This window comes from Pleuronectes platessa, chromosome 1, assembly GCF_947347685.1.
Source record: "Pleuronectes platessa chromosome 1, fPlePla1.1, whole genome shotgun sequence".
NCBI lineage: Eukaryota > Metazoa > Chordata > Actinopteri > Pleuronectiformes > Pleuronectidae > Pleuronectes > Pleuronectes platessa.
The window spans coordinates 32,842,980-32,870,423 of record NC_070626.1 but is presented as its reverse complement, the minus strand read 5'-3'; the positions used below and the strand labels follow the sequence as shown (position 1 = coordinate 32,870,423).

General features: G+C 43.2%; 1 protein-coding gene across 1 annotated transcript; it reads left to right on the top strand.

The window, feature by feature from the left end:
• The first annotated feature begins 2,550 nt into the window (after positions 1-2,550).
• On the top strand, positions 2,551-10,347 carry LOC128444372 (uncharacterized). Its single transcript, XM_053426840.1, has 13 exons — positions 2,551-2,723; positions 3,302-3,507; positions 4,906-5,043; positions 5,185-5,323; positions 5,412-6,468; positions 7,210-7,351; positions 7,438-7,581; positions 7,673-7,731; positions 7,921-8,111; positions 8,217-8,617; positions 8,830-8,929; positions 9,450-9,642; positions 9,732-10,347. Exons 1-13 carry the CDS (start codon positions 2,601-2,603, stop codon positions 9,866-9,868), a joined length of 3,030 nt encoding a protein of 1,009 aa, XP_053282815.1. The 5' UTR covers positions 2,551-2,600; the 3' UTR covers positions 9,869-10,347.
• Positions 10,348-27,444: the final 17,097 nt, after the last annotated feature.

The following is a 27,444-nucleotide window of genomic DNA, read 5'->3' as shown; positions in this document are numbered from 1 at the left end:
GGCATCATTCAATGTTCGTGCCGAGCATTCATGGTTGACGGTGGGCGTGTGGAGGGCGGATTTGGAGGCAGATCCACGGACGAATGTTTCCAAGTGGACTGTGAACATTGCGTTCAGGTGTGCGTACGCACGGTTTTATAAATCGGAATTAGCTTTGGCCAACGCCATTTCCGGCTTTTGTGCGTACGCACACTTTTAGTAGGAATCTTACGCAATCCTTTATAATTCCGACCCCAGGTCTGTAGAAATCAGTCAGTCAGTCTCATCTGGTCTGTAGGAATCAGTCGGTCTCATCTGGTCTGTAGGGATCAGTCAGTCAGTCTCATCTGGTCTGTAGGGATCAGTCAGTCAGTCTCATCTGGTCTGTAGGGATCAGTCAGTCAGTCTCATCTGGTCTGTAGGAATCAGTCAGTCAGTCTCAACTGGCCTGCAGGAATCAGTCAGTCTCATCTGGTCTGTAGGAATCAGTCAGTTAGTCTCATCTGGTCTGTAAGAATCAGTCAGTCAGTCTCATCTGGTCTGCAGGAATCAGTCAGTTTCATCTGGTCTGTAGGAATCAGTCAGTCAGTCTCATTTGGTCTGTAGGAATCAGTCAGTCAGTCTCATCTGGTCTGCAGGAATCAGTCAGTTTCATCTGGTCTGTAGGAATCAGTCAGTCTCATCTGGTCTGTAGATGATGTTGCTGCCCTGCTTCTCTCTCAGTCAAACCTTGGATGCAGGCGGCTCACACAAAGACATGTGGTAACTCTCGGGTCAGTCAAACCCTGATCGGGTCAAGATGATGTCTCACCTTTTGTTTGTCTTTGTTATTTGAGCTGGTCGCAGGAAACAGGATTGTAGAAGAAGTGTCTGTGAACCGGGACCTTTGTGCTTTGACTCCCACACGTGTTACATAAGTGATGTGCATCACACGCCTGACTGGCAGGCTCCACCTGTCGGCAGCCACACAGATTCTTCTGTTATGACAGGTGCTGTTAATCTTACTTAGAAAGATTTGACATGTGGCCGCATGAACAATAACAAGGTTTGTTTAGATAAGTGCTATACAAACACAAGCATTATAATTATTGTTATTGTAATTTTATGAAAGGTTATATAATTTATACGATATGAGTCACATGCTTGTGTCCAAGTGGCGCAGTCCTGCTGGTGATGTGTGGTCATGATTTTACAAATCTATTCTGTTTTAGTCTTAGATATTCAGGTGAACGGAGCCATCAGATGGTCTCGCCCCAGTTACATTCAACAATCACATGTCAGGTTTACAAAAGCATTCATTCAATGTCTAAGTATACCTTGTCATTATTATCAGTGGAATGTTCTGAGCATGACGTTCCTCCAAAGTCCTAGACACTTACTGTAAGTACACACCCACTGTGTTTGTTAGGCACAGCTTTGTGACCTGAAACTGAAGATTACTGGTATTTAACACTTTAAAAAGTAAAAAATAAAGACAACTATTATATATCAACTCACTCTAACCCAACACTGGAAATAAAGATTTACTCTACAAGTTTGTGGCCTGAGAGTTTGTAGCAGTGGTTGAAAGTACCACCATGTTTTATGAATCGTATGTGGGGAAATGTGCGACTGCAAAACAACACGTACTCAAGTTCCTGCTCACAGGACATTTAATCCCAGTTTGTACAGACGGCTGCTGAATCCTGACAGACAGCACCACTCCATAACTCTTTATCATTGCACTGATCGTATGATTCTGGTGGCCGCCAGTTCCCCGACATGACCAATAAAGGGCTTGTACACCAGATGATATCACTACCATACCAAATCGTACTAAGAAGAGCCAGTCAATCAAATTGTATTTGTATAGACCCTATTCATAAATCACTATTTGTCTCACTGGGCTGAACAAAGCCATCAACTGCCTTTCACCTTCATCAAGATAAATGTTAAACCACCAAGAAAACCTCAGACCAGGAAGAGAAGGTAGAGACCTCAGAGGACGTCACATGTCAGGGAAGCTTCTCCCAGTACAGACAATAAAGCTTAATCAATAAAGCTTATTAAATGTTTTAATAAGCTTTGAAAGACCCGAACCACTGGATTCTATTTGGTTTCCCAACAGAAATACAGTTGCTCTCTTCTTGCATGAGTCCACACATGAGTTTACTGTAGATGAGTTGGTCCACACACCGAACTGAAACTTCATGGGATCTCAAACCCACTTCTGTAAAGTTCTGTGACCTTATCTGGACTAGTTTCTGTGAATACACCTGCATCCATGTACTAACTTCTTCTACTGTCAATTCATTCATTTAAGAAGTGTGAAGCAACTTTAACTTCATATGAAATCAGGAAAACTTTCTTGTTCCTCTGCTCAGACGATTCTAAACTATTGTTGGAGCTTGTTACGTGTAAATGTGCTCAATAACAATCAAGTCACACAATTGTTTTTTTTTTCTATTATTGAAACTCGTTTCCCAGAAGGAGGTTTCTTTGCTATTAAGTTCAAACCGGTTTTGCAGGGGCTGCATTGTTTTCAACCCGAATGTGCGTTCTATCAAATTCCAGCTTAGAGTATATAAGATGCTGCAGGTGGATGTGAGAGGCACCCGGGAAACAGACCAGTTCTCTGCATCATGGCTTCCACAGCGGTGCTCCTACTTCAGCTGCTCCTGGTCTCACTGGCGTCTGCATCACATCACTTTGGGGGATTGGCGACCTACACCTACAGAGGACAAAACCCTGATGGAACCTACAAGGTGAGAGATGCAATGATGACATCGAGACAATGTGTGAATCTGGTCCATGATAGAAATGTCTTACGCCGGGTTCAAACCGGACGCGTAAGCGCTAATCCCTAGCGCGCTGGCGCTTGGCTGTTCACATCGGACTCGCATTTGCCCACACCGGTCATCCTGCCGATTCTGCTCCATGATCACACATAAAGCCCAGCCCAATCTCTATCTCTCTTTTTACCTATATGATATAGTAGTGGATGGGCAGAGGGGGACATTTAATAATGTGATAGGTAAAAGTGGTCAAATTAAAACTCCAAGATAACAGAAGGTGAATACAAAGTATGGTATGCATATTTGATAATTTATATCTTAAAATATGTCGTCAATATCGTTTAAAATCATTTTTCAGTGTGTTTCCTTGCGCGATACGCTGAGCTTTAAAAGTTAATCAAGGAATCTTAAAGTCGAGTTGGAGAAATGTGTTCCTTAGCTTGGTGTTCAAATGTGAGCGGCTGCGTTCTGCAAACAATAATCACCTCCTCAGTTTGAGCAGAGCTACCACCTGGAAGCACAGTGTTCACTGTGATCTCTCCCTGCAGGTGGACCTTCGCAGCAGGTCAACCTCCAGGTGGTGTGGGCACGTCTACTGGTGGAACTGCTATGGGAGCAACTGTGGCATTGTCTATGGCAGTTCGTCGGGTATGGTTGACAGGCAGACCAACATATCACGATACTACGGAGGCTCTTGTGAGACTGAAAGAGTTTTCACGACTAATGTTCGCAGTGACAAACCTTTTCAGATGAGGTGAGTCTTTTTCAAGCTACTTAACTTTCACTTGTTACTTAGTGAGACTAAGTTGAAACAGGTTTTATTTCCAGTAAAATTGAGGACTGCGATGGGCTTGCTTGTTGTTACTGTCCCTTGAACTGTTTATGTGTTGAACCCATCGAAATCAGGGCGATGCATCTCAAAGAATACATTTCAAACTATAAGAACTCACATCCACCCTGTTCTGAAATCCCCACACAGGCTGTAAGTGAGCTACAGGATAGACTCTAAAGCTTTAGTGCTAATCTTAAAATCTCTTAATGGAAATGTTCCCAAATAGATAACAGACAGGAAACAATTAGAATAACAGTAAGAATAATAATGATAATAATGATAATCATAATAATCCTGTTGGACCCCTGGGGAGCAGCCGGCTAAAGTCTGAACAAGGACTAACAGACTGTCATTCTGCAGAAAGGTGGTGGAACCACATTCAAATTGTATCTGTCACATACACCAACCACACACAGGACGAAACTGAAAGGCTGGCTACGCCTCCCCTTCACAATAAGATTCAATAGCAAAGAATTTTCTGTTCAACATGGACAAATATAGTTTGAGGAAAGAAGGAAGGAACTGCCTGATGATCTTAAGAGGAATGCTTTGTCCATAGCTCTAGTTACCTGTTTTAATTACCTGCTTTAGTTACCTGCTCTAGTTACCTGCTTTAGTTACCTGCTTTAGTTACCAGCTTTAATTACCTACTTTAGTTACCTGCTTTAGTTACCTGCTTTAGTTACCGGCCTCAGTTACCGGCCTCAGTTACCTGCTTTAGTTACCTGCTTTAGTTACCGGCCTCACTTACCTGCTTTAGTTACCGGCCTCAGTTACCTGCTTAAGTTACCTGCTCTAGTTACTCAGAGGGAGAGGGACCCTCACAGTCGTTGTTTTCATAGAATTCTCTTGTCTGGTGGATTTACTCCTGTTGAAGGTTAAGAACAGAGGATGTTGCACTTTGATAAGATCTGTGACACAAGTTTTGATTTGGGAATATGAGCTGTATGAATAAAATGTGATTGATTGATTGACCTAACTACACCTACATTTATCATTCAACACCTTTCTATACTTTTAACTTAACATTTAATGACTTCTTTTAATCTCTTCACCTATTTTACTCTGTTTAGCTTGAAGCTGTGTTTTTGGATTTTGACTTGATTTCTCTGAGTTTGGTCTCTAAGTTGTTTTGAATGTCTTTGTGCAGCACCTTGAATCTTCTTCTGTGTAAGTCATGTCCTTCATAAATAAACCTGCTTCACCTTTCTGCTCTTAACATGTATTCACTGAATACACTTTGTGGAGCATTCTTTTATTTATCATCGCTGCTTGACAACAGTCATGTTCACACACCTCGATCTGCTCCACACACACCAGGGCAAGTAGCTGCTGTTGGGTGAGAACGGCCAATAATGTTGGCAGCTGGCATCTACTGACTGAAGTAGATCTGGGAAAGAGATCTGACACAAGGAAACCAAACAGATCACCAGACATCGGCATCCTACCTATCCTCCGGTAAGTCTCCTGCAGATACCTGGAATCTGTCGACCTTCAACCCTTTTATCACAAACACTGGAGAATTTGAATTTGTTTTAAACACTGATGATTCCATCTTTTTGTTATTTTCACTAACTCCTGTTATCGTATCCATTCAAGAGTTCCTCAGAACTGCCCTCGGACATACAAGCTCACGTCTTTTGATCCTGATGGGGACAAAGTTCAATGTCGGTATGGAAACGTCAGGGGGAGGGAGTGCAACTCGTGCAACCTGCCACCAGGCTTCCTCTTAGACCAGGTCAGCTGAGGAATGTAAATCTCCATACTTTGTATTTTAATGTATTGACTCTTTGCCTCCCATTAATAATAAATATTCACATTGATAGGGATCTTGCACATTGCACTACAACTACACCCGAGCCAACAGCAACGTTTTTGGACTTGAGTTGGTGGTGGAGGATTTCCCACAAGGCCACATCAATCTGCAATACGCAGACGGATCCAGATCCTACAGGGCTCCGATGACCGTGAGGAGACGAAAGAGATCCTATTACCAATACCCGTACCAAACCACAACCTCGTACCAAACCACAACCTCATACCCAACCACAACCCCACACCCATCCACAACCACAACACCATACCAAACCCATTACCCATACCCATACCACACCACAACCCCATACCCAACAACAACCCCATACCCAACCACAACAACAACCCCATACCCAACCACAACCCCTTACCCAACCACAACCCCACACCCATCCACAACCACAACACCATACCAAACCCATTACCCATACCCATACCACCCGTACCCATACCCATATCCATACCACACCACAACCCCATACCCAACCACAACCCCATACCCAACCACAACAACAACCCCATACCCAACAACAACAACAACCCCATACCCATACCACCCGTACCCATACCCATATCCATACCACACCACAACCCCATACCCAACCACAACCCCATACCCAACCACAACCCCATACCCAACCACAACCACAACCCCATACCCAACCACAACCCCATACACAACCACAGCCGCAACCACAACCACAACCCCACACACAACAACAACCCCATACACAACCACAGCCGCAACGACAACCACAAGCCCACACCAAACAACAACCACAACCCCATACACAACCACAGCCGCAACCACAACCACAAGCCCACACCCAACCACAACCAAAGCACCATACACAACCCCATACACAACCACAGCCGCAACCATAACCACAAGCCCACACCCAACCACAACCACAACACCATACACAACCACAACCCCATACACAACGACAGCCGCAACCACAACCACAATCCCACACCCTACCACAACCACAACTCCCTACTCAACCACAACCTCAAACCCAACCACAGCTCCTCTCAGCAAACTTCCTCTGCAATTCTCTGTTCTTGGTAAGTATGTTTTTACTTTTCCTGACACTTGACAATATATTTAATGAGCCAATTCTTTTTAAGTCCTACCAAGCAAAGGTCCTTTTGCTGCTGCTCTGGGCTCAGTGAGATAAAAGTCTTTATAAGTGTTGGACCTCTAAGAACGCCCTAATGTGTGACACATGTTCACAAAATACTGAGACCATGGCTTCCTGTACTTGATAGAATAGAGTTTTTTGATTCAATCACTTCCTCAGTGTTTTTCTGATCTTTTATACTCGTACAACCCTTCATGTACTTTGAGAGCCTCTGGTAGAAGCCTTGAGCTGATCCAGATTCTGGCTGGACTTCCGGGAACACAAGTTAAGAGAAGAGCTCTGAAGCTCTGGAGCATCCTGTCTGAGGAAATACAGCAGAAAGAGTCTTATTGTAACACATCGCATGATTTTCATCATTACATTTCTCTCACACGTTTCGTGTTTTTATTGCTCTATATTATTTTTGTAATTTATTTTCACTTTTACGTTTTTGTTTTATTCGTGAGAAGTTTAACTTCTTCACTATGAAGTTCTTTGTTCTTCAAAATCCTTGTATTTCCCTTAACTCTGCATTTCTGGCTTTAGAACATGTTCTTCATTTAATAATAAAAAAATTACTATATTTGTCGTAGCTGTGACTTTATTTAGATTTTACAACGAACAAAAGACTCAGTAGCAGTTTGCTAATTGCTGTTCAATACTTATCACATTTGTTAAATTCCAGTGGACCCCCCCGCTCCATCCTGTCAGGAGGGAGATTTCCTGCCCAAGCTTCTGCCCCCAACACCTGAAAATAGAGATCGTTTCCAAGCAGAGGTCTACAAGGAATTGGAAATCAGAGTCAAAGCTCAGGCCAAACATGCAACGTAAGTGAGAACCAACGAGTTCACTGAGGCCCTATGGCAACAACACATCTCAGCAAACAAGATAACTGTGTTCTGTTTTCACACAGAATAAATAATATCATCGTCAGTGGGCCAGCGAACATCAGCAAGCACCAGAACACACAGGGAGAGTTTGTCCTCAGGTGGACTCCGCTCCCAGATGACCACGGACAACATTTCGTGATCTGCTTTGCTGTTGAAGCAGTCAAACCGTGAGTCTCGGACTTCAGTTCTCTGTCGACACGATCATGTGCATAAGAAACCACGTTTAACTTCTCACATGTGTTCACAAATGTTTTTCAGGCCTGCCGTCTATCAGTCCGAGATGAGGTGTGTTCTTGTGGAAGCCAGGAGTGAAATAGGTGAGTCACCAGGATACATCACTGTCAACAGTCAATGTTGTTTTAACACAACTGAATGCTGCATAAGCACTTTTGACCAGCATTTGTCAACAACAAAATAATAGCAGAATTAACATCTAACATACATCAATATGAAATATAGACTAAATATCAGTAGTCATGGTTTAAAATGTACTTGTTTTGTTCCAGTTAAATCCCATGTGATCTGCAACGAGTCCTCAATGACAGTATCGGTTGAGAAAGCCTCATTCCCTCGACTCAGTGAGGATCATATGCAGCTCAATGATCCCTCCAACACGGCCTGCAGCCTCCAGAGACACTCCAACAGCACTCACATCATCGCCATCATCCCCCTCAACGCCTGCGGCACTCAGATCGAGGTAGCGAGGGCCTCGTGTCATCTCACTACACACTCAGTTACCAGTGCTGCTTCTTGTTTGTCGGTTACTGCATGAGGACTGAATTCGTAACTTTCTGTCCTGCAGGAAGACGAGGAGAACCTCATCTTCAAGAACGAAATCACCACGCTGGACAACCCCGGAGACCTGATCACCAGAAAGCACCAGATGGAGGTGCAGTTCTACTGCCAGTACCCAAAACAAGGCAACGTGTCATTGAGCTTTGTGGCACACAGGAAGAACATCACTGTGTGGGAGAAGGGCTTCGGCACGTTCACCTACCAGTTTGAGTTCTACCCTAACAACCAGTTCCAAACCATGATTGATCCAGCAGCATATCCTCTAGAGTACGACATTGGGAACAGGATTTACATGAAGATCAAGGCCACCTCCTCGGTCAACAACACACAGCTGTTTGTGGAGTCCTGCCGAGCTGCACCATACGACAACCCCAACTACCGCCCAACCTACTCCATCTTTGAAAATGGGTATGAAAACACACTCTACTGTTTGAAGGTAGATGTTGGTTGTCAGGGTAAAGGTGCCTTCAAGAAAGGACGTAAAATATAAGAGATTTGCAGCTAGCTGAGCCTTTGAATGACGGTACGAGTCTCTTTGTCACCTATGCTCCCCCCAGTGGCATTTAAGTGCAGGCGCACTGTTCTTACCGTGTTTTTTCCTTTCTTCTTCCTTTGAAAAGGTGTCAAATGGATCCAACTCTTCAGATCCACTCCCCCGCTGACCAGAAAGAATTCAAGTTCAGCATGGAGGCCTTCAAGTTCATCGGACTGAACAATCAAGTCAGCTTTGGATTAGAACTTCTTTTGTTTATTAAAAAGGGACAGTGTACATGAATATATACAGTATTCATGTACACTGTCCCATGTACACTGTCCCCCTATATATATATATATATATATATATATTGACTAAATGCTTTGTTTCCCTGAACTATAGGTACAAGGGTAATATATATATATATTACCCTTGTACCTATATGTTACCCTTGTACCTATAGTTCAGGGAAACAAAGCATTTAGTCAGGTGCAGAGATGCTTCAGTGTTGATCTTGTTTATACGGACAGAGCCAGATTAGCTGTTTCCCTCTATTTCCATTCTATATACTGATCTAGGCTGGAGGTCTCTAACAAGAAGGTGAATTAACCAATAAGATGGAACTAAATGGTTTAATACATTTATGTTTCTGATGGGACAGTTTATAAAAACCTGACACAGTTACTGAGGATGAAGTAGAGCAGAGGTTTGACTCTACATCTGTACGTCTGCTGACATATCGGGGGCGTGTCTTGTTGTGTTCAGGTGTACATCAGCTGCTCGGTCATGATGTGTGAAGCAGGGAATTCGGACACCAGGTGTTCCAAAGGTTGCATCAACTCTACGTCGACAAGCCCCTCACGCTCCAAGAGAGAGGCTGTCATCCAGAGTGCCAGTCACTTCGTTTCCCAGGGGCCATTGCGCTTACGGAGATCGGCAGAGAGCGTCAGAGCCACAGGTATGACCCGCCTGGAGCCCACCTGCCTCATCAGAATCCCAGCCTGATTTTGAAGCTCGAGACTCACATTGTGTTTCTCTTTTCTTCAGCGACCAACCTGAATCTGAACCTGGTGTTCATCGCTGGATGTGTTCTGGCAGCCGTCGGCATGGTCTGCGGAGTGGTCATGTACAGAGCCAAAGTGTCAAAGGTCAAATACCAGCCTTTGCCAACATTTGAGAGTTAAATCAGCAGCGTGTGTGAAATACCTGTTTTATATTGATCACTTCAGACTGTACCAAGTCTTCTTTCATGGTTTTTGGTGGGGGTTTATGTCTCTAATCAGGTGCAAATGCGAGCAGAAGGATTTCATATCAAAATCCTCGTGAATGTCTTCAGCTTTTTGTAAGGTTTAACTTTTATATTGAACAAATCTGAAAGGTGTGTGGTGTTTACAGGTGGGATCTGATTTGGTTTTATAACTGTTCCATTTGTGATGTGTTACAATATGATTTAAACAAGTATTCTGATTGAAATGTGTGTTTCCACTTGCCAACACAAACATTTATCATGTGTCTGAATACATATGAGGTTTATATACTGTATCTCTGTTTCACACAATGAAGTGTTTGTCAATGCAAAGTCATTCAGGGAAGTTTCAGATGGTTGAGTGTGGTTGATGTCGCTCTGAGTTGTATATGTACATTAAATATCAAGTTGCAAACATGTGACCTTCTGATAAGAGTCATCACCAAACCTCAATTTACAAACTGCAAAATCCAAATGTTAGTCACCTGGAGGAATGAAGCAACAGCATGTGATGCTCTTCAGGTCCAGGGTTGGTCTCCATGGTCATTCAGGCTGGAGCCTCATCATCATCATTTCTTCCTCTGACCATTATTATTAATATTTTTAAGTTTTTTTTGATCAGCAGTCTAAAGCAGAGATGTGTTTATGTCACTGTCACCTTCGGGAAACTGGAACTGAATATTTTTTTGGGTGTTGGGCATAATAATAAACAAAAAATACAAATCAAAGTAATTTCCTGTGAGTTCTTTTCCACTCAAATACGACTTTCAGTTTAACTACTACATGATGTATGTAGGATGGCGCTCTGCTCTTTTTTATCTTTTTTCTATCTTGTTGTTAATTATTCTACTTTATTTTGCATTGTGCACTCCGGTAAAGCGAGCCCTATCATCATATATGATAGAGAACAACTTCTGTCCATTGGGTTGACGGTAAAAAAAACTTTTTTACCGCCACCAACAACAATCAAAGGAGACTTCCCATGGCGTGGCTTACCTGCGTTACCTGGAACGCAAAGGTGACGACGAAGAAAACGAGGGTCGTGGGCAGGCGTCCTGGTCCGGCTGAAGAAACGTGAGAACCGGCCTCCTCTACCAAGCATTCTTCCGGCTAGTGTCCAGTCCCTGGACAACAAGCTGGACGAACTTCGTAGCAGGATGGCTTTTCAACGGGACAGTTTTGTAACGAGACTTGGCTCGACCCCTCGATCCCGGACTCCGCCATTGTTCCCGTGGGGGTCTCCATTCACCGCCAGGACCGGACAACAAACTCAGGTAAGAGCAAGGGAGGGGGTGTCTGCTCCATGGTGAATAATCTGTGGTGCTCGGATGTGAGTCATTATAACAGCGGTGGACATTCCGCCCAGCGCCGACACCAACCAGGCACTGAACGAGCTGCATGCGGTGATCGACAGGACGGAGACATCACGGCCCGAGGCTGCGTTTATCGTGGCCGGGGATTTTAACAACGGCAAGATGAGGAAAGTCCTGACGAGATACTTCCAGCACATCCGCTGTCCGACGCGCGGCGCGAACACGCTCGACCATGTACCGGTAGTGCTAAGAGACTCTACAGGGACAAAGTGGAGTCCCATTACAAGGGCTCCAATTCTAGGAACATGTGAGCCGGACTGAGAACCATCACAGACTACAAAGCCAAGACCAGCAGTGCTGATGTAGTGTCTGCATCTCTCCCAGAGGATCTGAATACTTGTTATGCTTTGAGAGTAACTCCCCGGCTGCGGAGATCGAAGAGGCCCAGGAGGACCGCTGCCCCCCCGTCATATCCTGGGCAGACGTGTGGAAATCTCTCAACCGGATCAACATGCGAAAGGCACATGGACCTGATGACATCCCCGGCCGAGCTCTCAAGGTGTGTGCAGATCAGCTGTCAGATGTGTTCACAGACATCTTCAACCTGTCTCTGCTCCAGTCTGTAGTCCCCACTTGCTTCAAGAAGACCATCATTGTCCCTGTTCCCAAGAAAACTAAAACCCTCTGCCTGAACGACTACCGCCCAGTAGCACTCACTTCCATCATCATGAAGTGCTTTGAGCGGCTGGTCCAACCATTCATCACCTCCTCCGTCCCTGACTCTCTGGACCCTCTTCAGTTGGCCTACAGGCGCAATAGGTCGACTGCAGATGCCATCTCCCTCCCCCCCACACTGCCCTCTCCCACCTGGACCAGAGGGACACATATGTGAGAATGCTGTTCATCGACTTCAGTTCAGCTTCAACACCATCGTGCCCCTGAAGCTCGTCACCAAGCTCAGAGACCTTGGGCTCAACATCGCCCTCCGAGAGTGGATCCTGAACTTCCTGACGGGCAGACCACAGGCGGTGCGGATCGGCAGCACCACATCCTCCACCCTGACTCTCAACACTGGTGCCCCCCAGGGCTGCGTCCTCAGGCCTCTCTTGTACTCCCAGTTCACGCATGACTGCGTGGCCACCCACAGCTCCAACACCATCGTTAAGTTTGCTGATGACACCACTGTCATAGGCCTGATCACCGGTGACGATGAGAAGGTCTATAGAGAGGAGGTCAGAGCCCTGACATCTTGGTGTCAGGACAACAACCTCCATCCCAATGTCGGCAAAACGAAGGAGCTGATCGTGGACTACAGGAAGAGACGAGGAGTGGAACACGCCCCCCTCTCCATCAATGGGACTGGACCGAGTCAGCGGCTTCCGGTTCCTCGGGGTCCACATCTGTGATGACCTGATCTGGACCCATCACACAGACTCCATCAGGAAGACGGCCACACAGCAGAAGAAGAGCAGCCGGATTATTAAAGACCCCTTTCACCCCAGCCATAAACATTTTTGCCTGCTGCCGTCTGGCCAACGGTACCGCAGCATCCGGGCCGGCACCACCAGGCTCAGAGACAGTTTCATCCCCCAGGCCATAAGACTTTTAAACACTACTGTTTTATCTTTCTTCAGCTGTATATATATATATATTTATATATGTATATATATTTTTTTTTTATTTCATATTTTAAATTTTTGATATTCTATTTTACACTATTTCATTCAAATTTTGTTTGTTTTTTTAATTCTTGAGCATTGTTAGAAGAGAGCCTTAGACTCAAGCATTTAATTGCCAGCGACTGCTTAATTGTTATCTCGGTGCATTTGATAGTAAAACTCTTGAATGTTGAATCTTTAATTATGCTTTTAGTGGTTTATTTCACCTGAATAGTACCTTCTGGTTTCCAATTCGAATAAGACTTAGAGAATGCTTTGAGTTGCATTGCGGAATATTTATGCAGTTACCTAATTGCAGAATTATTGCAATATTACTAATCAAAGTCATTTCCTGTGAGTTCTTTTCCACTCAAATACGACTTTCAGTCGAACTACTGTCATGGAAATTTCTGTAAAATCAAGCTGTGGTCATACAGTTGTCTTTCACTCAAGCCTTGAGTGACCCCTGTAGTGCCATTTGCACAGAGACACTCAAGGCTTCCAGGAAGTTCTTTGAACCACACTCATAAACCTTGAGTTAACTCACAGAAACCAATCTGTTCCTTCGATCCTCTACATACATGTCTGTTCTTTCATTAACCATTACCCAAATGCAGAAATTCCCAACACACTACCTATGCTTTTAATCGTTTATTTCACCTGAATACTAACTTCTGTTTTCCAATTAAAATAAGACTTAGATATTGCTTTGAGTTGCGTGGCGGGATATTTATGTAATTAGCATAATCCGCAGATTATCTGGTAAATATGGAGGACGAAAAATTACTTAAGTATAAAATAAATACATAAATGAATCCATACATTAATAAGAGAATACATAAAAGCTGACATAAATCCGGAAAATAAATCCATAAATAAATGCAGAAATAAATAATTAAATGCAGGAATACGTAAATAATTGCTTTATATATAAACGCAGAAATAAATATATTAATATTGAAATATTACAGAAATAAAGGAAGAAATGTCTTACATTTTTTTCCACATTTATTTATCTCTGTATTTCTGTGTCCATATCTAAATGAGGTAAGAGGTCCTAACCTCACTCTCGAGCAGAATTGGTCACCTGAGCGATCCAGACACAAGCAATCGATTCCTCGCGAATCTAACCATGTTCATCGTATTAGGCCATCATGTGAAAAACCGAAGGAAAATGTGTGTGTGACAGCACAGTGGTACAGTTGTACAAAAATTTGTAGGTGACAATATACAACACACACTGTCATGGCCCCTGCCCCACCTGCCTTGTAGTTTCTCTCTTTCTCTCTCTCTCTCTTTCTCTCTCGCTTGTGTGTGCAGGTGGCGTCACTAATTGCTGATGAGGGCCTGGTGTGCTGGAGTTGGAGCCTTGATTGACCAGCTGCCTTTAAAAGCTCCACTCCTGTCAGTCGGTGCCGGACTATAGACTAAACTCTAGTTAGTTGTCGCAGCTTCATATTGTGAAGATTTCCGTCACATCCGGTTCGTTCCCGTCTGACCCTCTCTGTCTCCCTGCCCAGGATCACTAGCTTGACTACTGCCCCGACTCCAGCCCCTACCTGCCTGTCTGCCATCCTGCCTGCATGCCTGTCTACTACCAACCTGCCTGTCTACTACCAACCTGCCTGTCTACTACCAACCTGCCTGTCTGCATTATTGGAGATCCAATAAATCACATTAGACTTTACTTCTACCTCAGCCTCTGTCTCTGCCTCTGTGTCCGAAGCCTTTCGAAGATCCGTCAGGGAAGACTGACCGTCGGGGAGTTTGTAATTCACTTCCAAAGTTTGGTGGTGGAGTCGGGCTGGAACCTTGCCGCGCTGATCACGGCGTTCCAGAATGGCTTAAACCAGGACATTGGGAGGGAGATTACACTCCGCGGGGAGTTTAAGACGTTGAATGAGGCAATTCAACTCGCCATTAAGACCGGCGATCAACTCCACCTGTGGCGTGCTGACTCCGCTTGTTCCCCGGATTACTGTCGCCCCGAACAGCTGACTTCCTTCGGGCCCCGCCGAAAAAATGCCGGAGATTCCCGAACCACAGCCCATGCAATTAGACGGCCTCCATCTGTCTTCCGGGGAAAATAATCGCAGAATGAAGACCCAGTCCTGTCTGTACTGTGGCCGAGCTGGTCATTTTCTTGCCAATTGCCCCGTCCGTCGGGTAAAAGGTCCGGCTCGGCAGTAGGGGGAGAGATACTGTCGAGCCGTGTGGTGAGTCCCTCTCCTCCGGACCGTCCGCAGCTCGATGCCTCCCTCTTGTGGCGAGGGACGTCATTCCCTTTCATGACTAATTGATTCAGGGGCTGATGAGAGCTTTATTGATAGTAGGGTTTGTCAGCAGTTGGGCATCGAAACAGAGCTCCTCGATGTTCCACTGGATACTAGGGCCCTAAATGGTATTCTACTGGCCAGGGTTGACCGAAGAACCGTCCCCATAACCGTACGTCTATCTGGGAATCACCAGGAGAAGATCCATTTTCACGTCATCGACTGTCCGCATGTTCCCCTACTCCTGGGATTTCCCTGGCTGAAACTCCACAACCCACATTTTGATTGGACTACAGGGAAGATCCGTTCCTGGAGTTCATATTGCCATTCTCACTGTGTCCGTTCTGCCCTAAACCCCACATCTGAGCCGTCATCTGTAGCAGAGCCCCCGGACCTGTCCTCGGTTCCCCAAGTTTACCACGACCTCGCCCCAGTCTTCAGTAAAAAGCAGGGGCGAGGTCTCTCACGCTCTCACATGCCTTCTAGTTTCTCTCTCTCTCTCGCTTGTGTGTGCAGGTGGCGTCACTAATTGCTGATGAGGGCCTGGTGTGCTGGAGTTGGAGCCTTGATTGACCAGCTGCCTTTAAAAGCTCCACTCCTGTCAGTCGGTGCCGGACTATAGACTAAACTCTAGTTAGTTGTCGCAGCTTCATATTGTGAAGATTTCCGTTACATCCTGTTCGTTCCCGTCTGACCCTCTCTGTCTCCCTGCCCAGGATCAGCAGCTGGACTACTGCCCCGACTTCAGCCCCTACCTGCCTGTCTGCCATCCTGCCTGCCTGTCTACTACCAACCTGCCTGTCTACTACCAACCTGCCTGTCTACTACCAACCTGCCTGTCTGCATTATTGGAGATCCAATAAATCACATTAGACTTTACTTCTGCCTCAGCCTCTGTCTCTGCCTCTGTGTCCGAAGCCTGGCCGTAACACACACAAAAAGAAAGAATGCAATATTAATTGTTTTGATCATTTTACTATTGTAATAAATTACTTTTATTTTAGTTGTATGTTTAGTTTGTGGATGAGTGTTGTTAAATATCTTCATGCATGAAATGACTCATTTGTGGGTGGATGAGGTGACCTGAGTGATATTGCATCACCAGCTGGTGGTACGCGGGGGGGCTCAGTGCATTTAAAACATGATCCATCCCATGCGTTAACTTTGCTTAATAGGGAAACGGATATTTAGGTTTATTATCAGAGCCCACCAACACCCCATCTGTGTACGTGCAGCCACTTTTCCTTACAAGGTGCACGCTCATCTGCTGTGGCTCTAGGTTGGAGTTCCTGCAGGTCAGCCGTAGGACTGGTTTGGTCGACCTGTAAGAGAATGTCCCTTTTTACTCCTCTTTTGCCCCGCCTTGTATGATGACACAAGTATTTGCTCATAGTCCCCTCTACCGACATGGTCGGTCAATTTCAGGCCAGCGTTTATGCCATTTTCCTGATATTTTTTTGCCGTAAGCGATGTCTTTAACTAAAGGATTATTTTTCTCTACCACATCAACAAGAGTAATTGGTTTTGGACTTTGAGTGTCCTTTTTCCACATAGTAGCAGCTTATTTATGTTCCCTTAATGTAATATTAAAGAATTATTGCTAAAATGAAAAGCTACTCAAAGCTGTTTTAGATTTTATTTTGTATTATCAATTAACCAATTAGCAACCAATCAATTAACCAGTCAATTAATCAATCAACAAATTAACCAATCAACAAATCAATCTTTTCAAAATTCAATCAAATCAACAAATCAATCAAGCACTCAACCACCAGATCAATCAATTCATTAATCAATTAAATCATCAAATCAACCAATCATGTGGTAAAGCCAGTACTCACCACAGCCAATAAAAATGAAGTTGATTCAACAACTGCGAAGGAATCAAAAACGACACAACCCAACTTTTAATATTTGACAAAAAGATCACGCACTCCGATGAGTGACTGACAGTCACCAAATGTGCTTTTAGTCGCAGCAAACAATCAACCAATATTCATCTCAAATCATCAAAAAGTCACAGACCATGATTTAGTATGTCATGAGCGATTCAATATGATTTGCAAGCATTTGCACCCGTTATCTGGGAAATAAGCAATACAAAGAGGCCGACAGCTTTCAGGTCATTCACAGCTGAGATCATTAAAACAGTCCAAGTCATAAACTATTTGGACAGTTTGTATATGTATGTAGATACAGATCATAAAACCTACTTTTCAACTACGACATAGGTTTCAACCATACTTTTTAGATTTCGACCCCTTTATCATTAATACACAACTTAAGGGAATGCACTACAGTAAAATACATCAAGTCACATGAATTCAAAATGCATCAACTATAATACTGTAGGAGAAATCAAACTGCTCTTGTTGTGGACACAGTTAATGCACCTTCGTAAACCAGTGCTGTAAAATTTCAGTCAACATCCTTTCTAAACATGATTCATCTCATGCGTTAACTTTTATTATCAGAGAAATTGTGAGACAGACAGTGGCTGGCGAGTCACTCTGGGCCATTATTAAAAGTGTGAGCATTACACTTGCACAAGTTATCTGCCAGCATTCAGATCAACAGATGTTTTTCTCCTTTAAATACCAGTCGTAATGTCAATGTATAATTTAGTTTTTTTCACTCTAATAATATCTTTAAAGTTTCAATATTGTATTATTTATTCATGGCTGTATTAGTAACTTGACCGTTTTTTAGTTAAGCAGTTTAACTGTTTGATTTCATGTGCGGTCTGCATGTGCACCGCACATGTGTCACTCCCAGTGAGGAAAAGCAAACATTTTATTCTTATTTATATCCGGCCATTTGCACTCTCTATTTAATGCAAACAATAACCTTTCTCCGTTTATCAAGATTATTTATATCCATTATTTAAAGTCCAAAATGTAGAATTAAACCCAATATGTGAACCCTTAACTAAGTATTGTTGACGTTAATGAAAACCAAATGAAACAAAAAGTTCAAAAAGTTTACCACAAATAAACAAATTGTGTTTTTGCTTAAACCCCATTAAAGAATTGTTTTTTAAACTGTTTTTCTGAATATTACAGAGAGGAGACCTTGAAAATCCCTCTTCATGCTTGAGGATGTATACTCCCCCATTTCTGAACAGATGCTTTCTCCACTCAGTCCCTGTTCCCCCTCAGTGACTCCCCATTCAATTGTCAAAGCTCCTTTAACACTTAAACAAATGTTAAAGTTGCCCAATCACTTTAAACAGCTCTCTCTCCTCTGTTTTGAGAGTTTATTTAGATCTCTGTTGCAAAGCGCATGAATGTAGTTCACATTATTTGTTAAAAGGAGTTCATAGAACCCTTTCCCCCCACCTTATATTGATTACGCGAGAGAGAAAAAGAGAGAGAGAATTCTTCGTGAGTCTGTCCATGGAACCACAAGAGAATGTAAATCACATTAAAAAAAACTTTTGCTCCAACAGGAGAGGTGCAGCGGGATATTCATGTAGACACAAAAACACACACACACACACACACACACACCACAGCACTGAGGGCCAGCTCCCCCACACCAACGCACACCAACCCTCACAGCACTAGAAAACACTGCAAACCAGGAATGAAAGGTGTGGTTATATAAATTAAGTCCTCCTAATGAGGCTCATAATTTTATAAATGACTGCTATAAAGGCAGCTCATGGTGTCACTAAACCACTAGTTCATAAGTCCCCTTAATAGGAGCTCATTGTGTAATTACAAGATTCTTGTTCATTAATATCATATGTTTATGTTTATTCAGTCATATTGATTTAAATACCGGCCGGGAAACAACAAAATAAACACACACATCCAAAAAACACTGCATATTCAACTCACAAACTTTTATGTTTTTCTTTCTCACACAGCTCAAACAGTGTAATGATCCCATTCTTCACACACACACACACACACACACACACACACACACACACACACACACACACACACACACACACACACACACACACACACACACACACACACACACACACACACACACACACACACACACACACACACACACACCACTGTTTGAGATGGGGCTGTTCCTGTTATACACACACTTCTGGGAGGTGGCTCCCTGCACAAAGACGCACACTCATTTTCTCAGCCAAGGAGCTCCAGTCACACACGCATGCTATCTGCGGCTTTTTCCTTATTTCCATTATCTTAATTTTTGCTACCTTTTGAGATGGAGATACCCGATGAGCGGCTGCTTCAGATACTGTTCGTCAACAAATGTCAGAGTGGTAGCATGCATTCGAATTTATTTCTGCATCTCCAGTTATTGAAAACTGAGGCCCATTCTACATAGCTCCTTCTGTGAGGGCTCTTACTAATCAGATTCTGGGGCTCATTGATCATTTCCTTACTTGTATTTTCCTCTTTTATAACTCTTGTTTCTTACCACTTTACAGTTATTTATTTATTCAAATTGACCTGGGCCCAGGTTGTCCCAAATTTTCTGTTTAACTCAATTCCTGTCTATGCCTTAGCAGATTGTAACACAATGGTCTTACTTTGACTTACCATTAAGAAATTGAGGTACCATTTTTCTTAATTCTGCACAGGTTCACGACCTCATCTTTACAATTTAAGCTATTCTAAACTATGTCCTGTCTTTTCCTTATTTCATTTCTTTTTTCGATGTTACACCTTTCTCCCCTCTTTATTTGCGATGTACACTTAGTAAATAAAGTCAAATTTAGCACGGATCTTCTCTTCACACATCAACACAACAAGACACATCCCCAAAAACAGGTGTTTGAACGGTGCGACCTTACAGCAAACATAGAACAGCCACATTGAACGAGCCAGCGTTCAGTCAAAATTAGAAATGCTCACCGCTTGAAGCTGTTGGAGGTGCAGGTCACAGCTCGTCTCCGTCGTGACGCCAATCTATTGTATCTTTCAAGCAGCAGTGTCTCTTCGAAGTCGGTGTTTGAAGAGAGGAGACGCGGACCCAGAACTTGCAGCATAACAGAATTTATAACACAGAAGTTTCACAGGTCAGACAGGCACCATGGTTTGCCCCGAGAAATCACACAGGCCGAATAGTGAAAATCCCCCACTTGCCTCTGCAAGGCAAGGCTTTTTATAGGGGAGTTGTTTACTACAAACCTAGAAATAAAATGACATCACACAACAGGGCCTTCTGCCTAAAATCGGGAATGTTCCTTAAGATTTAGGGACCTGCGGAAAACCATCTCTCCTCTTATGATACCATAGGCGGTTCAAGGATAGTTCAGACAAGGAGAAACAAACAGAACACATCTGGAGATAATACTTAAAGGTCTGAACATAAGATTCAAGGCGCCTTAAGATATTAACATGTCATTATGATCTATACCTATGCTAGAGAAACTCATTAGCTGAATAAAAGTCTGAGCATAAGGCGTCATAGATGTAATTTTCATTATGCTTCATAACCATGTTCAAAAGATGTCATAGTCAAATACACTATAATTGTTAGTAACTTTTAATTTAATGTTTCTGTTCTGTGATGATTCTAAATCCTGACTGAAAGTTTTCAACAAACCATAACTATCTAAGTAATCACACAGCTGGTTAGCAACAGCTTTCTCTAGGATTTTGGAAATGAAGGTTTGATATGAGTCTACAATCCTTTAACACATCTGGATCAAGAGCGGGCTTTTTAAGCAGAGCATTAATTAGCTCTACCTTCAAAGTGTGATGATTCTCTGCTGCTTTTGTGTGTTCTCTCTCCCCCTCTGCTTTCTGTTCTTTTCTCCTGCAGGGCATGTGTGTTGCAGAGGGCGTGGCTGGCTTCTCCTGCAGCAGACAGGGCACGTCTCCTTCCGCCCAAATCATCACCCGGTCCATAAAAGCCTGGTCTTCACTCCACTGCTCTGCCAGATAACTCTGTCTAGCTCGGTAGTTGCTCTGCATGCTTTTTTGTGACTCTTCTGCGTCTCTGTTTTTTAGAAGTACCTCACCAAAAACTTCCGGTGTTGCGACTAATGGAGTAGCACGTGTTTCTCTGAGCTCCTGCAACAACTTTTTAAAAAATCCTATTTTAGGTACACCTGCTGCATCTTTCTTCGGTGTGTATTTTTCCCACCTTCATAATCTGAATTTCAGCCGTCTTTTTGCCGACCAAAATGCCTCCAAAAGCCAAGCCACCTGTACAACTGCCGCGGCCTGCTGCACACACTGCGTCCCCGCCTCGTAGTGACTCCTCCACCTGCCTGGTCGAAGCTGCCGGTGAGGCTCCGCCACACGATTTCAAGGCCGAACTCCTCTCGTCACTCCGTGTTGAGATGGCGGCTATTTTCAAAACTGAGCTTCAAGCTGCTTTGACCGAGACCTTGTCAAGCATCAAGACTGAGTTACAGGCAGTGAAGTCGGAGTTATCCAGCAGCATTACAAACATCCAGTCTGAGGTGCGTACTCTGAAGAACACCGTAGGTGAAATGGAAACATCGCTCTCCTCCTGCACCGATGACATTACTACCATACAGGCTAAAGTGGAGCATCTGTCAACTGAGCTGATAAAACTGGACAATAAATGCGAGGATTTGGAGGCGAGATCGCGGCGCAATAACATACGATTAGTGGGAATTCCCGAAGATTTTTCCACCTTTTCTGCTGCTGTGGATGTTTCCTCTCTGCTCAAAGAGGCGTTTAACCTGGAGAAGGAGCCTCTCGTGGACCGCGCACATCGTACTCTCCAGCCGAAGCCGAAGCCCGGAGAGCACCCTCGCCCCATAATCGCTCGTCTACACTATCATACAGAGTGTGTGGACATATTGCGCCGAGCCAGGACCCAGCAACGGATCAAGATCGGAGAGCTGAGTTTCTCTGTCTTTCCCGACCATACCCCGAAGACGGCTCGTGCCCGAGCCGCATTCAATGATGTCCGTCGCCAGCTCCGCGAAATACCGGGGATCCGCTATGGTCTGCTATACCCGGCGCGCCTCCGGGTCACTCACAACGGTGCGGAGAAGAGGTTCGATTCAGCAGAGGAGGCCAGCGCATTCATCAGTTCGCTCAACAAGTAAGAGAACCGAGAAGTGATGCACACCGTTGAGGAAGCAGTGAAAGTTAATATTGACATTTATTACTCTTTTCAGATAATCTGTTTCCTCTTATTTTCATTAACACACAGTATGTGGTTTTCAGTTTAACTTGGTCTTGATTGGTTGTACCTTCATGTCAAATGTTGCTAGGCTTGCAGGAGCTGAACCCGAAGCTTGTTAGTTATGCAAAAAGCCGAAAGTGTTCGTTTTAGGGATCTGACTCCTTGTGGAGTTAGCACTGGGTTCTCCATCGTTTGGGGATGGGGACGTTGTAAGTGCAATTGGTGGGAGGGGGGGGTGGTTCAATGTGTTTTTTTCTTTTCTTTTTTTTTTTTTTTTCTCTGTTTTTTTTTTGTTTTGGTTATTGTTTTGTTTTTTCTTCTTCTTCTTCCTTTTTCTTCTTCTTCCTTCCTTGGGGATCCGCATTCAGTCTATTTCTATCTCTAAGGATTTAACATATGGCCACCAATACTAATACTTCTGATGTTCCACTCACTGGGTCCTCAATGAGATTATTGAGCTGGAATATTAAAGGCATGGGGAGTCCAATTAAGAGATCAAGGATATTTGCTCATTTGAAACGTCTTAAAGCGGACTTAGTGTTTCTACAGGAAACCCACATGCGCACTAAAGATCAGGTCAGACTTAAATGTCCCTGGGTTTCTGAGGTGTTTCACTCTAATTTCAACTCTAAGGCCAGAGGGGTTGCTATTTTAATTAGTAAGTCAATTCAGTTTTCAGCTTCTAAGGTGATATCAGACAAAAACGGCAGATACTTAATTGTTGCAGGTACGCTATTCCATATTCCCATTTTATTAGTTAACATATATGCCCCCAATTTCGATGATCCACACTTTATGAATAAGCTATTTGAACGTCTTCCCTCATTGAACAACAGCCTCCTTATAATTGGCGGGGACATGAACTGTGTAATTGATCCCAACCTAGACCGCTCCAACCCACGAACTCTGACCCCTTCTTCAATGTCGAGGGCACTTTCAGATTTTGTGTCCAAGAACGGTTGCACTGATCCTTGGAGATTTTATAACCCTCGTAATAAGGAATATTCCTTCTTTTCTCAGATGCATCAATCTTTCTCTCGGATTGATTATTATTTTATTGATGCTAAACTAATTTCCAAAGTACTGGCTGTTAATTATCATCCTATTGTTATTTCTGACCACGCCCCTCTTTCATTAGATATTCAGTTCTCCTCACAACCCCGGTACTCAACACCTTGGAGGTTCAATACATTACTTCTTTCAGATGATAAGTTCACCAAATTTATTACAACTAAAATTGATGATTATATCTCTCTAAATCAAAATGATATGGAACCAATTTCATGTTCACTGCTGTGGGAATCATTAAAAGCATACTTGCGGGGACAAATTATTTCCTACTCTGTCCACTTGAATAAGTCCCGTAAAGCCAAATTGCAAGAAATCTCTATCAATATCACCAAATTGGACCAACAACTCGCTACTTGCCCCTCTCCCAGTTTACTTAAACAGCGTGTTGAATTACAGACTGAATATGATCTCATCACCACTAGTGATGCAGAGCGACTTCTTTTACGATCACGCTCCACATATTATGAACATGGTGACAAGGCAAGTCGGCTCCTGGCTCATCAACTACGTCGCCAGGCTGCCTCACGTACGATCCCTCAAATAAAAGATTCATCTGGCTCATTGCATAAGGATCCCGCCACCATTAATTCTGTCTTTCACTCATTCTATTCCTCTCTATATAAGTCTGAATCTCCACCTGACACCACTGAATTGAATTAATTCCTAGATAGCCTCAACTTTCCTGTGATAAGCTCAGATGCTGCTAAAAAACTTGACTCACCATTAACGGTAGAAGAAATCACTTTCGCTGCGAGAGGTATGCAGAATAACAAAGCTCCTGGCCCTGATGGATTTCCAGTGGAATTTTTCAAGAGATTTCAGGATAGATTGTCCCCTTTACTGCATGCTGTTTATAAGGAATCACTGGAACATGGCACTCTCCCTCCCACTTTAAGGCAAGCCTCCATAAGTCTCCTCTTAAAAAAAGATAAGGATCCGAATCTCTGCGGCTCATACAGACCTCTTTCATTAATAAATGTAGATGCTAAGATCCTTGCTAAAGCTTTGGCCTATCGCCTGGAGAACATTGTACCAACTATTGTCTCACATGAGCAAACCGGATTTGTTAAGGGGCGGCAGTTATTCTTTAACGTCCGAACACTCCTAAATATTATTTACTCTAAAACTGCCACAACAACACCTGAAGTAGTGATATCGGTCGATGCTGAAAAAGCATTCGATAGGGTTGAATGGGACTATTTATTTACTGTACTAAAGAGGTTTGGACTGGGTAATGGGTTCATTTCGTGGATACGTCTCCTTTACATATCACCACAAGCAAACATTTCCACTAATGGCATTCAGTCCAATTTTTTCACTCTAACCCGTGGCACCAGACAGGGGTGTCCCCTATCTCCTCTATTGTTCGCGCTAGCTATAGAGCCCCTGTCAATCTTTCTGAGGTCCTCCTCCACTTTTACTGGGATCTCACGATTGGGCACAGACTTTAAGCTGTCACTTTATGCGGATGACTTATTATTGTACGTCTCAGATCCTGTCCTTTCCATTCCCACAATTGTATCTGCTTTCCAGAGATTTGGATCATTCTCAGGCTATAAAGTGAATACTTCTAAAAGTGAATGCTATCCTGTCAATGCTTCAGCATCACAGCTCACACAGTCAGATGTCCCTTTCAAAATGAGTCTTTCTGGCTTTAAGTATCTCGGGATCAACGTAACCAGAACGTTAAATTCTCTTTTTTCTGCTAATTTCTCACCTTTAATGTCTAAAATTAAATCTGACCTCCAAAGATGGAGGAGCTTACCTCTTTCGTTAATTGGAAGAATTAACGCGGTTAAGATGAACATTTTGCCCAAATTTCTTTTTTTGTTCCATTGTCTCCCACTTTTCCTGCCAAAGCAGTTTTTTAAAACAATTGATCAAACTATTTCTGACTTCTTAGGGTGTGGAAAGGCTCCTAGGATCCGCAAATCCACACTTCAGAGATGTAAATTCAATGGCGGATTGGCACTTCCGAATTTCCAACTGTATTATTGGGCGACACATATTCAAAAAATGTCATTTTGGTTCAAGTCAGTGAATCTGCCATGGTGTCACCTGGAGGCACAGTCATGTGTTTCATCCTCCTTACCTGCTCTACTTACTTCTTCTATTCCATCCAACCTCTCTGGCTTCACAAATAATCAAGTGGTTCACTCCACACTTAAAATTTGGTATCAGTTTAGGAAACACTTCAAATTTAAATCAACATCTACTTTAGCTCCTTTACTGAACAATCATTTATTTCGACCTCCGCTCACAGATTCAACCTTTCTCACATGGCATAATAAAGGCCTGAAATGTTTTGAAGATCTTTACAAGGATGGTATTTTTCGCAGCTTTACAGATCTCTCAGGAGAATTTCATCTCCCACCTTCTCATCTCTTTCGATACTTTCAAATTAGACACTGCGCTAAAGCATTGTTTCCAGTTTTTCCCTCCTCGCCGCCGACCCTACAGTGGGAGGTGCTCTTAAACCACGATCCACTTCAAAAATCACTCATCTCTAAAGTTTATAATGAACTTCTGTCCTTTGATTGCTCTCCAGTTACTAAAATTAGGGCTGCCTGGGAAGGTGAACTAGATCTGAATTTGGAGGATGACTGGTGGGACACTGCTCTTAAGAAAATTCACACAAGTTCATCCTGCGCTCGTTTCACACTTATACAGTTTAAAGTAGTGTTTAGAGTCCACTTTTCTAAAGCGCGACTGTCGAAAATCTATCCCAGTATCACTGACAAATGCGACAAATGTCATGCCTCATCCTGCAATTTAACCCATATGTTCTACTCTTGTCCACTACTCTCTTGCTTTTGGCTGAATTATTTTGACACCATGTCAAAAATACTCTCAGTGACTATAAAAGTCTCCCCCCATGTTGCCATATTCGGGCTCCCAGAGAACCATAACCGGTTTACCTCTACACAATTAGACATTTTAGCTTTTACTTCCTTACTGGCAAGACGCCACCTTCTTTTCCACTGGAAGTCGACTAAAGCTCCCTCTAGTACTAAGTGGCTCAACGACACCATGTCTCTTCTAAAGCTGGAAAAGATCAGATATTCAGTAAAAGGCAGCTCTAACAAATGTTATAGTAAGTGGCTTCCCTTTCTTACATTCTTCCACTCTCTCCAGTCCCTGCCCCCTGATTGACGGAACCCCCCCTCTCTCTCTCTCTTTTCTCTCTTTCTTCTTCCTTTTTATTCATTCATTTATTTATTTATTTTATTTATATATATATTTTTTTTATTTATGTATATTTTATTTTTTCTTTCCTTTTAATTTGTTTATACTGTGCAGCTTTAATACTTAATTGTTACTTAATATAATTTCCAGTTATCTATCTATCATTATTGTTGTTTTCATTGAGTTGTGTAATGTGTTGTTTGCTGGACCACGTTCATGTGGTCCATAAAATATGAAAAACTTCCTAGGAGGAAGACTGTATATACTACTCTTGATCAAGATGCGCAGTGTTTTTGTGGTATCAATGTCTTGTGTATTGCTGATTGTCGTGCTGAAATTTTATGATACCCAATGTAAATTTGACATTGATTTCTGTCCTACTGTGCCTTACCTCCTAATAAAAATATTAAAAAAAAAAAAAAAGAAGTACCTCACCAGTGTTTTTTCTCCGTTTTACTTGGGTCATCATGTGTGCCTTGCTGTCTGTCTACACTTTGTCTTCTGTGCAGATTATTTTCTTCCGTTTGCTCAGCACTTTTGCGTTCCCTTGGATTTCTACCAGCCAGCCTGCTCTCTGCCTCCACTGCCGGCTCTTCGTTACTTTTTGTTGAGCAACAAAGTCTTCATTTATCTAAACCTGCATTCAGTCTCTGCTTCTGGGTCCAAACTAAATCAAGACTTAACAAAACGCTTGTGGTACGTAGCCAGTTTACAATACATATTAATCTGATTCAATGTGGAGCTGTCAATTAGCGGTATCACGTCTGTGACAACCCTGGAGTTGTCTGCTGTGTTTGTGATCTGTTTCAGGCTCCTGTAGGCGGAGTCAGCCCTCAGTCATCAGCAGTGATGTGGCGCACCTGGGGGACCACTACTTAAGAGACCTGCAGACTGGGCTCTGGTCTC